Source organism: Leptonychotes weddellii, chromosome 1 (assembly GCF_054177405.1).
Source record: "Leptonychotes weddellii isolate Sample4059 chromosome 1, ASM5417740v2, whole genome shotgun sequence".
NCBI classification, from domain to species: domain Eukaryota; kingdom Metazoa; phylum Chordata; class Mammalia; order Carnivora; family Phocidae; genus Leptonychotes; species Leptonychotes weddellii.
In genome coordinates this window covers 100,326,766-100,342,957 of record NC_138369.1, presented here as the reverse complement: position 1 = coordinate 100,342,957, position 16,192 = coordinate 100,326,766, and the positions used below count along the sequence as shown (strand labels likewise).

Here is a 16,192-nt window from a genome sequence, read left to right as displayed (position 1 = left end):
TAGGAAACAAACTGAGGGTTGTTAGAGGAGAGGTGGGTGGGGGGTGGGGTAACTAGGTGATGGGCATTAAGGAGGGCATGTGATGTAATGAGCACTGGGTATTATATACAACTGATGAATCACTGAACTCTACCTTTGAAACTAATGTAAGGAAAACTAAGGAAATATTAAGATGAAAAATTTTCAATTTTTTTTCTAAAGATTTATTTATTCATTCATAAGTTTTGGAGAGAGTGCACACAAGCAGGGGCAGGGGAGAGAGATAGAAGGAGAGGGAGAGAGGAAGTAGACTCCCAGAGCCCAACATGGGGCTCAGTCTTACGACCCTGAGATCATAACCTGAGCCAAAACCAAGATGCTTAACAGAATGAACCACCCAGGTGCCCTAACAAATTTTTTATTTAATTGTACCATTTCCTGAGAATGAAGTAGTTGTTAAAAATTATCATTAGCTAAAAAGAGGAAGCTATAAGATATGTGTCACCTAGATGTTGTAATAAGACATACTCTTATTTTTAAAATTTTGGAATATGGACCAGACATCATATTTATAAGTAAGTAAGCTTTATATTCAAAATAGCAATAGATATTTTTAGGGTTCTAAACAATTTGGTTTTGAAAAAAAATAAAAGAGTTTCACTTATTAAAAACTAGGACAGCAATTTATATTTAAAGCCTCTAAATGTATAGAATAAATAAATTCAACTTACATGGGCCTTTTAAGAATCATCAGCTAATTGCTCTGAATACCTCTAATGACTTCTTTCAGATTTTGTTTAGAATGCCAATTATTCTGAATGACATGTTCACTATAATTTTAAGTCTTCCCTATTTTAAAACTATTTCAACTTGTGGTAATATTGCTTTCCAGCAATTAAGCTAAAAATGTGCCTTAAATATTCAACATTAGAACCTAAATTACATGGGCAATAACATCTCATCCATGAATTTCCAAGAAAAACCCTTTTTAGAATTTAACTGACTAACCATACTTCTTCCACTAACTGAAAAAATAATACCCCTCAGAAGAGCTTACATTAAAATGCCACTTCTAACATGGGATAAATTGACAGAAAACAAGTCTACCTTCATTAGAAGGTACTAAGGTCATTCTAGTGCTATACTCAAATAATTCAATTTCATGTTCTTATCAATGAACTATATCATTTTTACAGAAATTACCTTAGCCCATGCTAGGCTTTCTGGAACACAAGGAAGTATAATATGCATGTTTCCTGCCTTCAGGTAACTGACAATCTGGTTGTAAGAGAAGTCATATAAATATAGGAAATTAAATAATGCAGGAGATTTAATAAGTTGTTATTTAGTAAAAACAATGCCATTTATTAATATTCTAAAAAGTCAGCCGTTTTACACATATTATGTCTAATCCTCTCAAAAACTATTTAAGATGAGGGGGACCTGGGTGGCTCAGTTTCTTAAGTGTCTGACTCTTTCTGCTCAGTCATGGACACAGGGTCATGGAATTGAGCCCTGCTTCAGGCTCAGTGCTCAGTATAGAATCTGCTTGGAATCGCTCTCTCTGCCCCTCCCCCAGCTCACTCTCTAAATAAATAAATAAATAAATTCTTTTAAAAAATTATTTAAGATGAGCATATTAAATAGAACTCAAATAACATCTCTTCCTTCTCCTCCTTTCCCATTCTCTCTCTCTCTCTTTCACTCACTCACTCACTCACATTTTTCCTTCTCCTTTCACATCGGCTTCATTCTCTAAAGATCAATGGCTACCCAAACCTGAAACTCTGACCAGAATCATCTGGGGCTTGCATCCTTATACTCCCACACCAGAGAGAAAAGAGAGCTTTTCTCTCCCAGCTTTTCTTTGGGAAAAAAAAAAATCTGAGGGGAAAAATTCTAAGTGGTCTGCCTTAGATCAGATGTTCACATCTTGGAGTGATGATTGTTGCCATAGGGATGAAAAACAATAATGGGTCCAAACAGAAGTTTCCATTACCACTAGGAGAAGGAGAAACACAATAAAGTCCTTGGAAGGGGTGCCTGGGTGGCTCAGTCGGTTAAGCATCTGCCTTCGGCTCAGGTCATGATCTCAGGGTCCTGGGATCAGGCCCCGCATTGGGCTCCCTGCTCAGTGGGAAGCTTGCTTCTCCCTCTCCCACTCACCCTGCTTGTGTTCCCTCTCTCGCTGTGTCTCCCTCTGTCAAATAAATAAATAAAATCTTAAAAAAAAAATTTTTTGGGCGCCTGGGTGGCTCAGTTGGTTAAGCAACTGCCTTCGGCTCAGGTCATGATCCTGGAGTCCCGGGATCGAGTCCCGCATCGGGCTCCCTGCTCAGCAAGGAGCCTGCTTCTCCCTCTGACCCTCCCCCCTCTCATGTACTCTCTCTCATTCTCGCTCTCTCAAATAAATAAATCTTTAAAAAAAAAAAAAATTTTTAAGATATAACACATATTACGCAATTCACCCTTTTAAGGTATACCATTCAATTTTTATTATATTCACCAGAATTGTGCAACCATCACCACAATGACTCTTAGAACATTTTCATTCCCCACGTCAGGCTCCCTGCTCAGTGAGGAGTCCACTTCTCCCTCTCCCTCTGCCCCTCCCCCTGCTCCTTTGTCCTGTCTCTCTGTCTCTTGCTCACTCTCTCAAATAAATAAATAAAATCTTTAAAAAAAATTTTTTTAAAAAGAAATGTGATTTATATTATCTCTTATAATTACATACTTACCTTTACCACTGCTTTGTGTTTTCTAGTGTACAACTGAATTAAGGTCTGGGATCATTTGCTTTCAGCCTGAAGCACTTCCTTAAGTATTTCAGGTAAGGTGGATCTCCTAGCAATGAATTGTCTCAGTTTTTGTTTATCTGAGAATGTCTTTACTTCACTTTATTGCAGAATGTAAGATTATTAGTTGGTAATTTTTTTCTTTCAGCTTTGAATATGTCATCCCACTATGTTCCAGCCTACATTGTCTCTGATTAGAAGTCATTCATTAATCCTACTGGAGTTTCCTTGTATGTGAAAAGTCATTTTTCTCTCACTTGTTTCAAGATTTTTCTCTGTTTTGGCTTTCACCATTTTTACTAAGATATGTCTGGGTGTGGGCCTCTTTGTGTTTATCCTACTTGAGTAGGATAAAATCCATCTCACTAGAAAGGAACAGTCAAAATACTGTGTTCTAAAGTATCTTTAAATAATTCATTTCTGGGGTGCCTGGGTAGCTCAGTTGGTTAAGTATCTAACTCTTGATTTCTGCTCCGGTCATGATCTCAAGGTTGTGGGATCGGGCCTGGGTCAGACTCTGTGCTGGGCATGGAGCCTGGTTGGGGTTCTCTCTCTCCCTCTCTCGCTGCCCCTCCTCCCCCTAAAAAACTCCATTCATTCATTCATTCACTCATTCATTCATTCATGTGTGTGATTATGCTATCAAATTAATATGCATGCAGATAGATTTATTTATTTCTATTAGTTTTTAATGTTTAAGGGTTCTTTTTTATTTTTGTTTTTAATTATGTAAACCAACATAGCAAAGTCAAAAAATATAAGAAGGTGTATTCACAAAAGACTATCATCGGTCCTGACTCCTCCTCCTTGCCCCCCACAAAGTTCCTTCTAAGTAACCATTTTTGCTTATTGTGGTTAATCATCCTGCCATTTTTTTAAATATAAGAATAGGCATATAAGTATTCATATTCCCCTTTTCTTATATAAAAGATAGCACTTGGACAAAACATTCCTCACCTATATCTTCTTTATTCCTTTTTAAACTACACAGTACTCCATTGTGTGGATGTACCATAGTCTATTCAATCTGTCCCCTGTTGGTGGACATTTTGGTAGTATTTTTTCAGTGTATTAGTTTTCTATTGCTGTATAGCAAATTATCACAAATTCAGTAACCTAATAAAAAAAAATTATTATCTCATAGTTTCCGTGGGTTGAGAGTCTGAACACAGGTTATCTGGGTCTACTGCTCTGCATCACACCAGGCTGAAATCAAAGTATTAGCCAAGTCTGTGATCTCACGTGAAGCTTGGAGTCCTCTTCCAAGTTTACTGGTTGTTAGCAGAATTCAGTTATTTGTGGTTTTAAAGTGAAGTTCCCATTTTCTTGCTAGCTGTCAGCTGGGATGATAATACTCAAGACCCTTTCCAGAGGTCCTCTCACATATGGGAGTTTACTTCTCCAAAGCCATCAAGACAATCTTTTTTAAGGATTCACCTGATTAGGTCAGACCTACTCAGAATGATCTTCCTTTAGACTAGCTCTAAGTCAGCTGATTAGGGACCTTAATTATGACTGAAAGATTCCTTTACCTTTGCCATATAATGTAGCCTAATCCTGAGATTGCTATCCTATCATATTCACAAATTCTACTTGCACTCAAGAGGAGGGGATTATACAAGGTATACATGGAGTAGGGGTGAGAATCTTAGGTCTATCTTAGAATTCTGTCTACCACATTTAGCATTACAAATAATGCCTGGCTGGCTCAGTCAGTGGGAACATGTGACTCTTGATCTTGGGGTGGTAAGTTCGAACCCCATGTTGGGTGTGGAGATTACTCAAATAAATTAATGAAACTTTAAAAACAAAACAAAAAACAATGCTACAATGAAAGCTCTGTGTATATGTTATTTTATTTTATATTTTTGCTGGTTATCTTTGAGAAAAATTCCTATAAGAATTATGCATGTGTAATTTTGCTATGTATTGCCACAAAGTTTCCTCCACAGAGGTCAGACAATTTTATATTCCCATTAGCAATGTAAGAAAGAGTTTCCAAACAGCTTCACTAACAGACTATACATCAAACTTCTAGGTTTTGCCAATCTGATTGGCAACAAATGGTATTTTACTGTAATTTAAATTTGTATTTTTTTATTATGAGATAATTTAAGCATAGTTCTCATATACTTAAGGGACATTTTGAGCTTTGAGCATGATGTATTCAAGCTTTTCAAGCTGAAAAAGAAAATTTGGCACTGGGGAAAAGTATGAGAAGACATTGGCTTTTTGAAAAGTTCATAAAACCTATGGATCTACTCCAAAAAAATTTTTATCTAAAAATACCTGAATCTTTTGCACAGCAAAGGAAACCATCAACAAAATGAAAAGGCAACCTACTGAGTAAGAGAAGATATTTGCAAATAAATTATCCAATATAAATCCAAAATCTATAAAGAACTCATACAATATAACACCAAATAATAATAATAATCCAATTAAAAATGAGCAGAAGACCTGAATAGACATTTTTCCAAAGAAGACACACAGATGGCCAAAAGACACATGAAAAGATGTTCAACATCACTCATCATCAGGGAAATGCAAATTAAAACCACGATGAGGTATCCCCTCACACCAGTCAGAATGGCTAGTAGCAAAAAGACAAGAAATAACAAGTGCTGATGAGGATGTGGAGAAAGGGGACCCATGGGCACTGTTGGTGGGAAAGTAAATTGGTGCAGCCACCATGAAAAATAGTGTGGAGTTTTCTCAAAAAAATTAAAAATAGAAATACCACACAACCCAGTAATTCCACTTCTGGGTATTTACCCCAAAGAGAATGAGAACATTAATTCAAAAAAATATGTGTTCCCCTATGTTTATTGAAGCATTATTTACAACAGCCAAGATATGGAAGCAACCTATGTCCATGGTAGATGAATGGACAAAGAAGAAGTGGTATATATAGTAGACCTTAAACAACAGAGGGGGTTGGGAGACCGACATTTGTCCAGTCTAAAATCCACATAGAACTTTTGACTCCCGAAAAACTTAGCTACTAATAGCCTACTCTTCACCAGAAAATTTAGTGATGACATAGTCAATGAAAACATATTTAGTATGTTATATGTATTACATACTGTATTCTTAAAATAAAGTAAGCCAGAGAAAAGAAAATGGTTTTAAGAAAGTCATAAAAAAGAGAAAATATACTTACAGTACTGTATTCATTGAAAAAAATTAACTTACAAGTGAACACATGCAGTTCAAACCCATGTTGCTCAAGGATCAACTCTATATACAATGGAATATTTCCCAGCTATAAAAAAGACTGAAATCTTGCCATGTGAGACAACATGAATGGACCTAGAGGGTATTATGCCAAGTGAATTAAGTTAGACAGAGAAAGACAAATACCATATGATTTCACTTATATGTGGAATCTAAGAAGCAAAAGAAACTAACAAAATAGAAACAAACTCATTAATACACAGAAAAAAACAATGGTTGCCAGAGGAAAGAGGGTGGGAGGATAGGCAAAATAAGTGAAGCGGATTGAGAGGTACAAACCTTCAGTTATAAAATAAATAAGTCAGGGGCGCCTGGGTGGCTCAGTTGGTTAAGTGACTGCCTTCGGCTCTGGTCATGATCCTGGAGTCCCGGGATCGAGTCCCGCATCAGGCTCCCTGCTCAGCAGGGAGTCTGCTTCTCCCTCTGACCCTCCTCCCTCTCATGCTCTCTGTCTCTCATTCTCTCTCTCTCAAATAAATAAAAATAAAATCTTTAAAATAAATAAGTCACACGGATGAAAAGTACAGCATAGGGAATATAGTCAATAATATAATAACCTTGTATGGTGACAGATGGTAACAGATGGTAACTACACTTACCTGGTGAGCACTGGGTAATATACTGAGTTGTCAAATCACTATGTTGTAAACCTGAAACAGATACAACATTGTATGTCAACTCTACTTCAAGTAACAAAAAAAACAAAAACTGAGTTCATTTTTATATGCAATTTATATTATTGCTTTGAATGTTTCCTGCTTTCACCTAGGCAACACAGAAAAAGAAACCATTTTTATTAAAAAAAAATCATTTCTCTCAGGGCACCCAGCTAGCTCAGTCGGTGGAGCTTGCAGCTCTTGCTTTCAGGGTTATGAGTTCAATCCCCACATTGGGTGTAGAGATTCCTTAAAAATAAAAAAATTTTTTAAGGATTTTATTTTATTTTATTTTTTTAAGTAGGCTCCACACCCAACGTGGGGAACAAAGAGATGACCCTGAGATCAAGAGTGACATGTTCTACCAACGGAGCCTGCCAGGAGCCCCCCTAAAAATAAAATCTTAAAAAAAAAAAAAATCATTTCTCTCAATATTGCATAGGATTGTAATTTCTATTTCTCTTTTGACTTCCTGGCATATTAACCCCATTCACTGCTCAAACTTACTTCCCACCATGGGAGCCACAAAACCCAGAAGCTTGTTCCCCATCTCCTCTGACAGTTGGGACATGGACTCCTGGCACAGATTTGGTTCATTAAATGCAGCAGCCTGGCATTCTCAATTTGGACAAAGAAGCAGGTAACAGTGGCAAATCCATTATGGTGTTGGGGGAAGTGGCAGCTAGGTGTACTGTTCAGCGCCTTCTGTGGCAGTGATAAAAACTGAGACATACAGGGCCCCTAACAGCGGCAGTGGTCCTCCCTGAGTTTGGTTCTGTGGTGCCATCCCAGCCACGGCTCTCCTAGTCTGCAACTGTCCCTGCCAGCGTCACCAGGCTCCCTCGCCAGCCCTCCTGGAAACTCTGGGAACAATCCCATAGCCTTTCTGAAAAATCCTTTTCTGTCTTATCAGCCCTGGCTGGTGCACTTTCTTTTTTTTTCTTACAGAAATTCATGGCAACTTCCTGAAAATGTGAACTAAATTAAAATTGTTCAGATGAAATGAAAATAAGCTTGATGACTGCTCAGAAATGAGAATTCTGAAGTTATCTGGCAAGAATAAGAAGTTCATATGACAGTGCTCTTTGACCTAACACACTTGTCGGCTTTAAGATCCACCTTATTTCCATTGCTGGTTCCTAATAAGTACTTAATCGCAAAGATGTGAATTATTATAACCCCTCAAGGCAGCTGGAGGCCTCGCTGCCCCCTTGGTCTTGAGGTAAAATTTCCTTGTAATCAATAATTCTACAGCTCATGAAATCCAAAGCTCTATCTCAAGATTTCTGCTAATCCTGCACCATCTGGCAGGTGAAGTCCTTACATTCTGCCTTATCTCACCCAACACTGATTCCACCATAGGCCCTTCTCACACACAAGGTTTTGTGACATTAATAGATTTGACTGCATCTTTTTTCAGGGAGGGGGGTGCAGAAAGGTCACATCAAACAATGTTGTACTATTTTACTGACTCTAAATGTTTATCTTTCTATTAGACAAAGCAGTTATGGCCATTCTCTGAAGCTTTGAGACTCGTTGATGTCCAGGCCTCAAGGGGGCTCCCCTTTGACCCAGTGATAATCACTGTACCTTGTTTTTGTTGTTCTTATACCACTTCTTTGTACTGACCCAGTCAGTAAGAGGCAGCCATGTGCCTTGAAAAGAATTAGAATCATAAAAGCAGGCATACAAAAAGCAAAAAAACCTAATGTAGCGTTTCACTTTTTGCTGGATTTCTGCTCTTTGTTCACCTTTGGATTTCTGGTTTATATCTGCAATGGGCTGTTAAGTGGGGAACAGGAAAGCCTTGAGGGAAACAGAGCATGGAATTTATTTATAATAATTTGTTAAAAAGAAAACTGAAGGAGACAATTCCACCCTCAAAGCTCCATGGGAATTAAATGAGGGTTCCTTGGGTAAGGAGGTGACAGGGACAAGAGTGTGTATTGGAGCATCACCTGAGAGGAGGCAGGAGGAAGGGCTGAATCACAAAGGGGAGTGGGGGGACAGCAAGTGAAAGAGCAAAGTCACCATCAAGGGCAGCTAGATCTCTAAAGCACCCTCTGCAGGGAGCCTGATGGAAGCTATGCTGATGCTCACCCACCATCCCCAGCTATTCCAGTGACAATCATAGCTGGCTCAGTAACTATCCCACAGGGGTATGTTAGCAATCCTCCCATTGCTGATGGCATAAGACTTGTTACCCGTGGATCATCCACCAGCAGGACTTCTATCTAGACTTCCCCCACATCCAAAATGTGTCATATAGACTCTTCATTTTACAAAAGCCCAGGATTTGCCAAAGTCTGGAGGTGCAAGTCACCGGTTCCAGCACCTAGGCAAAATTTAGTACTGACAAAATCCACCCCTGTTACACATTTATCAAAGTACGATTCCCAACAAAGACAGTTCTGAGAGGAATTTGGAGGCAGCCCTTAATGTTACAGTATTTTTCTGCAGTAAATGGAATCAAAACTACCATCATTTGATTGGCCAAATTAAGCTTGTATCAAACAACACCAGGATTCTCTAGGACTCTGAACTGACTCTAAGTCAAATTCTCTCTTTTATCCTCACATCAGCAAAGGTATCTATGTTAGTCAAGTTTCTCCAGAGAAACAAAACCAAAAGGATATAGTCATAGAGATAGACACAGAGATAGAGAGAGAGAGTAAGAAATTGGCTCACATGATTGTGAAGGCTGGCGTGTTCCAGGAGGTCCAGTGGTATAGTTCCAATTCAAAGGCTAGCAGGTTTGAGACCCAGGAAGTAACAATGTTTCCATTCAAGTTCAAAGGCGGGAAAAGGCCAATATCCCAGTTCAAAGGCAGTAGGAAGAATTCCGTCTTACTCAAGGGAGGGTCAGCCTTTTTATTCCATTCAGGCCTTCAAACTGATTGAATGAAGCCCACCTACATTAGGGAGGGCAATCTGTTTTAGCTAATCTACCAACTTAAATGTTAAACTCATCCAGAAATACCCTCACAGAAGCACCCAGAATGATATCTGGCTAAATACCTGGGCACACCATGGTCCAGTCACATTGACACATAAAATTAACTATCATAGTATCTTTAGCAAAGTCTGAATCATTGATGCTATCTTTGCCAGTAGGGAAGGCATTTCAAATACAAATTCCTATTTAAGGTTATCTAAGCAAAATAACTTTCAAATAAACTCTACCACACTGCCAGGAATCTGTACAATGCTACTTCTTCAGCATCACCATTTCCACACATCTTTATCTAGCAACAAAAAATTCACATACGTACTTGGCCAACTCCAGCAGCAGTTTGGCCAAAGAGCTTGTGATTTTCCAATAGCACTCCCAATTGTCACTGCAGAACCTTGAATCGAAAGATTCACTCAGGTATGTGACTAAAAATATCTGCCAGATAAGTCAGGCCATGAACGAGCTATTCCCATGTCAAAACTATCCTAAAAATAGATTTCCTTTCTTTTTCTCTCAACAAAGGGAAACTTCCAACAGCTATCCAACCACTTGTTCCAAGATTTGCTTTCGGAAAACCAGTAAATTGTGGAATAGAGAAGAACTTTGTATCTAGCTCCCATTTTCTTAACGAAACCTCTTGAAAAGCAGCTAGTTGTGAATTTAACACTTTTCATAGCAGTAAGCACGACTTCTTTCAGAATTCTTGATGCCAGCACATGCCCGTGTCAAAAACAATGAGTCACTCTGACATGTCACCAGGCAGTAAAGTCAAGTGTGGTGCCAAGCATCCAGAGACCCCATCTGTACCCAGAGTATCACAATTTTTCTTTCAGGCCAAGTTTTACTTGGCTAAGAAGCACGGCATCATTTTGAAGCTGCTGACAACCTTTCCAGTTTCCAAAAAAGAAATGGGACTTTTTCTTTGATGGCATCAGCATGCACATACCAGGCAAAACACAGGAGCTGGCTGCACTGAAAAACATCATTAGTTTCATTGAAGAAACCAGTGTGTCAGCTCCATGATCAGCTGTGAAATATCGGGAGAAATGTCAGCAGCTACATAGTGAATCACATAATTGAGGAGACATACTGCTTCCATTACCTTCCACTGCTCCAAGCTACTCCCAACTTGACCATTCCCAGGGCATAAACTTTCATCAAGACCTCTCTGGATGTGTGTGGCTTCTTTCCTTTTCCAGTATAAATCTAGTAGGATTTAAGCGTTTTGTCTGAGGTCAAATCCAAGCGTTCATAAACCCCTAACCTTTTCAAATCAAGATTTCTTCCTGAAAACTTCCAGTGAGTTTCGGAATGGATAAACACAAAGCATCCCCTGGTTTTACTGGATTTGGGATCTCACTGGCAAGAACTCAGCTGCACAAGAAGCACACCAACTTTTGTGTTGGTGATAAAAGGGAAAGCAAATGAAATACACATCATCATTTTACCCATGTGAGTGTCTCAATGACAAAATATGGGCTTCTCCTTCTCATTCCTCTTTGACTTGACAGAGTGAGTTGAGTGTTAGGTTGTAGAGTGGGGACAGCTTCTCCCGCCTCCCTTTCCACCACTGCTCACTGAGAAGCAGACATGTCCAGCTCCCCAGGCAGTCTGGGGGCTCCCATGCATTCCCCTCACTTTTTCCTCCAATAAGGAGGGGAAGATAATGAAGAACTGGTCATTGGCCCACGTTTTATTAGCAGACGAGGCTGCTTTTTCTCAAAAGGCTTGCAGCCACTTTCCAATGCTTCCCTTCCATTTTGCTTCTCTCATCTAATTAGTACATGTATGTGACCCTGGTTCTTTGGAGCAACCCCACAACAGTCTCTGTGTTCCAGCAGCTACTCCTGAGACTGGAAAGGTAAGTCTGGCCAAAATCTTCTCCTCAGATCCACCCATCTTAGTTTCAAAAAAGTTTGCTGAGACCTTTAGGCCTTGGTAGTTCTGCTGTCCTCCACACGAGCTTGCCAGAAGAGCCCTAAATGGGGGGCGGGGGGGGGGAGGAGTCAGGATTCAAGCAGAAAAATAGAAAGCACTCTGGTTACTTAGAACAGAAAAGACATAAACGCAGGGAATGGGGCTGTAACATCGTTGGAAGGCCGAGGGGCGATCAGAAGGGAAGGAGGTATTAGCACATCAGGAACCCCAAGGGGCCATGCTGCTCTGCCCAAAGCCGTGGGACGACATTTGCAGCAGCTGCTGGCTCTGACGCTGACACCCAGCAGGCAGTCCCACTGCACTTCCACACTGCTGCTAGAGCCAGAAGTCCAAGGGCTTCCGCTGGCATCCACCTTCTCATCACATAAGACTCCCTCCCATTAGAAGATCTCACTGGAAGCCAACTGCAAGGAAGTCTGGGAATTGTAGCTCCCAAGCTTTCCACTCAGGGGGACAGGACAAGCATGGGGCTGAGGACTCCCAGATAAGAAGACATGTGTCATGTGAATCAAAGACAAAGGACTTCATGACTTGCAGCACAGCAGGGAGCATGACGTTCATATTCACCTCAGTTCTCCTTACCTCCCCCTCAAGTGCTACAGGTCAAGGTCCAGTAGCCAGCGTTAGATACTACATACACAATGGGTTTGTATCCCAGCTTCGGAGCCCCACGCTTTTGGAAATCCCAAAGTTTAAAGGGCACTGCAAGCAAACCTGCTCAACCTTTGTTCCAGAGGGAGAGATTATCTTTATCATACTGAACAGCAAACAAATCTGCCCCCTGCCTTAAGATAGACACCATCACTATCTTCCAAGACTTTGCCATACAAACATCCTTGAAAAAATAGTTGGCAACAAAAGTTCATGTAAAATACGCAGAAACACAAGAAACTGATGAAGAATTGTCTCCCACAAAGTCAGCCATTAGATTTTTGAAACAACACTAGGAAAAATATTAGGGAAGCAATACCTATACCAAAGAAAGACTTTCCTTCACCTGTGAAAGTTGCCCCTTTACTGAGTGTACTATCCTCCCTTCTGGCCAAATCAAGAGGTCAATGCTAATGATCATTAGGGTAGCAGATGTTAAAACATACTACCTTCTTTTCTTAGTCGAATTATCCTACAGTGCAGCATCTTTTTAAAATCATTAGCAAATAGTCAAGAAGGAAGGGCAATAAAAAAAAATGTCTGGACAAAAATGAGATTTCTCTTGATAATTGATTCATTTTTTTGCAAGGGAGTACACCAGAAGAATGACTTCAGAATCTCTCCAACCATTTTGTATTAAGACGTAGGTTCTGTGGGGTTTTTTTGTATAGTTGACACACAATGTTACATTAGTTTCAGGTGTACAACGTAATGATTTAACATCTTCATACATTATGCTATACTCACCACAAGTGTAGCTATCATCTATCACCATACAACGCTATTACAGTATCATTGACTATATTCCCTATGCTGTGCCTTCTATTCCTGTGACTTATTCATTCCACAACTAGAAGCCTGTATTTTCCACTCCCCTTCACCCCGTTTGCCTATCCTCACAAGCTACTTCCCTCTGGCAATCATCAATTTGTTCTCTGTATTTATAAGTCTGATTCTGCTGTTTGTTTATTCATTTGTTTTGTTTTTTAGATTCCACATAGGAATGAAACCATATGGTATTTGTCTTCTCAGTCTGACTTATTTCACTTAGTATAATACCCTCACAGTCCATCCATGTTGTTGCAAATGGCAAGATCTCATCCTTTTGTATGGCTGTGTAATATTCCATTGTACATATATACCACATCTTCTTTATCTATCAATGGACACAGGTTGCTGCCATATCTTGGCTATTGTAAATCATGCTGCAATAAATATAGGGGAGTAAATATTTTTTTGAATTGTTTTTTTTTTCCTTTGGGCAAACACCCAGTAGTGGAATTACTGGATCATATATATGGTATTTCTATTTCTAATTTTTTTGAGAAACCTCCATACTGTTTTCCATAATACCTGTACCAATTTACATTCCCACCAATAGTGCACAAGAGTTCCATTTTCTCCACCTCCTCATCAACACTTGTTATTTCTTCTTTTTTATTTTGCCATTCTGACAGGTATAAGGTGATATCTCATTATGGTTTTGATTTGTATCTCCCTGATGATTAGTGATGTTGAGCATCTCTATGTCTTCTTTAGAAAAATGTCTATTCAGGTAAGAGGTAGGTTTCTTGAAACCAGTGAGATGCTGCCTTTCCAAAAATTTCCTGCCAACACTTATAACACAACTAAATGTTGTAAATGTATCAGACTTACATTTGTTCATTGATTAACAATTTTTCTTTTTCCGCATGCCAAGCATTGTGCTAAGTAGTAAAGACAAAAGTTAAACAAGACAGACAAGATCCTTGCCCTCATGAATATTACATTCCAATGGGACAGACAGGAAGAAAAGAAATACATAGATACAGGGAGGATGGGTTAGCCTGGTGGTGGGTATTGAGGAGGGCACATTCTGCATGGAGCACTGGGTGTTATGCACAAACAATGAATCATGGAACACTTCATCTAAAACTAATGATGTAATGTATGAGGATTAACATAAGAATAAAAAAAAAACCTAAAAAAGAAATACATAGATACAATAATTACAGATTTTGAGAAATGCTGGAAAGGAGATGAACAGGAGAACCACAACAGACGCAAAGATCTTAATCAGATAAGGTAGTTAAGGAGATACTGTCTGATGATATACCGTTTATATCATCATAATGGATGAAAAAGAGCCAGTTCTGCCAAGTGGGGGAAAGAGTGTTCCAAGTAGGGCAAATGTCCTGAGCAAAGACCTTGAGGCAGGAAAGTTCTAGGAACTGACCAAAGGCCTATATGACTGCCTGGTTTGTAAGAAGAGATTAAAGTAAAATTTAAATTTAAAAAAAATTACCACTATCTCCTTTATTGAAGAATCCTTTGTTTCCATTTATAAAACAACTAACAAAGTTTGATCATTAGAAGCAGATGAAATTTCGATCTTCCTAAAGATGTGAGAAAGACGGTGGTTATGCACACTCACAGTCTCTCTCTAGCACTCCCCCACCTTCCTCCCTTACTAAAGTCACAGAGGAGTTGGCACTGACCCCTGCCCCTCTAGATGTCATCAGGGTTACTTAGGATATTTACTGTTGGTGACATCTCCCATAATCCTCTCCAGACTTTCCAAGCACCATGGGACGGTCTGACACTGACTGCTGTGGCTTTGGGGTGGGCTCTCCTTGGTTCTTGTGATTCCTCCACCCACCCCCACAAAACCCTGACATAATCCCCTGGAAAGGTTAAAGCCCTCTCCTCCCTAGAGGCTGAGGGTGGTTTGATGGACAGGCCTCCCCTCCCCTTTACCACCATTCAGTGGCCCAGGACCAGCTCACCAGACAGGGCAGGCATGTCCAGACACTTCAGAAAGCAAGCAGCACATAGGAGGGGAGCTGTTAGCATTTAGCTGGTGCAGATGCTTCTTCAAGCCTCTTCGTTCCAAATACCTTCCTTCCCACAGGAAGAATTCTCATCTCCTACGTTCTCCTCCTGCCCCAAGTCAGGGGAGTCATGGTCTTGAGTACCTTCCACCTCAACCAAGGAGATGGTTACTCATCTTACCTCCCAAGATCTTAGATGGGGATGAGTTTCAGTCCCGCAGGTAAATGAGCATCCATCTTCTAATTCAAGGTCTCTCTCTTTTTTTTTTTTCAAGATTTTATTTATTTATTTGACAGAGACACAGCGAGAGAGAGAACACAGCAGGGGGAGAAGGAGATACTCCCGCCAAGCAGGGAGCCTGATGTGGGACTCCATCCCAGGACCCTGGGATCATGACCTGAGCCGAAGGCAGACACTTAACGACTGAGTCACCCAGGCACCCCTCAGCGTCTCTTTTTAAGTCTCACCAGTGAGAGGTGAGAGCTGTGGTCCTGCTTGTTCCTTTCACAGTTCACCTACATAACAGCCTGCCCACTGACTTTTTGGCAAGACTGAGAAACAAGGTGCCTTGAGACTTTGCTCAGCCCATATCCAACTCCTTAGTGCAGCCTCATCTTCACCACCCAGGATCCTCCTGAGCCCCCCCACCCACAGTGAAGAGTGTGGACTTTGGACTCCCAGGGACAAGCAGGAACCGTGGTACCAAATACCCTTGTTACAATGCTTTAAGAAGCCATAAATGGAAAAAAGAAAAAACATGCTTAATAAACCCTTCTCAAACTCCTCTTGATGAGTACATAATCTATTTGTATTCAAAAGGATAGACAGTATGCCTAAACCCCATGTGGCTTAGTTATCTATCTTCTTGGAAAAAAATCACTAAAAATTCTATAAAATTCCTAATATATTCTTAATTCCTAAATATACTCCACTCACATTTTTGTGGGCTAACCTCAGGAACAAATATGATTAATGATCTAATAACCCCTGTCAACAGAAAACAAAAATGAGATGAGAGATTCTTCTTTGTTAACTCTGTCAGGGAACAAGAGTTCCTGTCCCCTTCAAGGGTCCCCAGGTGGACTAAGAATCACATTGACATGAGAAAGATTAACAGGCGAAAATCAAATGTACTGGGGTGCCTGGGTGGCTCAGTCATTAAGCATCTGCCT

At 40.0% G+C, this 16,192-nt stretch overlaps 1 protein-coding gene across 1 annotated transcript in view; it reads right to left on the bottom strand.

Annotated features, from left to right (window-relative positions):
- The window catches only part of OTOL1 (otolin 1), a 50,923-nt gene that overhangs the window by 22,600 nt on the left and 12,131 nt on the right, over nucleotides 1-16,192 (bottom strand). Inside the window, exons 4-6 of the mRNA XM_081812307.1 lie at nucleotides 9,936-10,055; nucleotides 8,258-8,449; nucleotides 7,175-7,277 (exon numbers count right to left, since the gene is read on the bottom strand). Coding sequence (XP_081668433.1) covers nucleotides 7,175-7,277; nucleotides 8,258-8,449; nucleotides 9,936-10,055 — 415 coding nt within the window. The remainder of the gene's footprint in view (nucleotides 1-7,174; nucleotides 7,278-8,257; nucleotides 8,450-9,935; nucleotides 10,056-16,192) is intronic.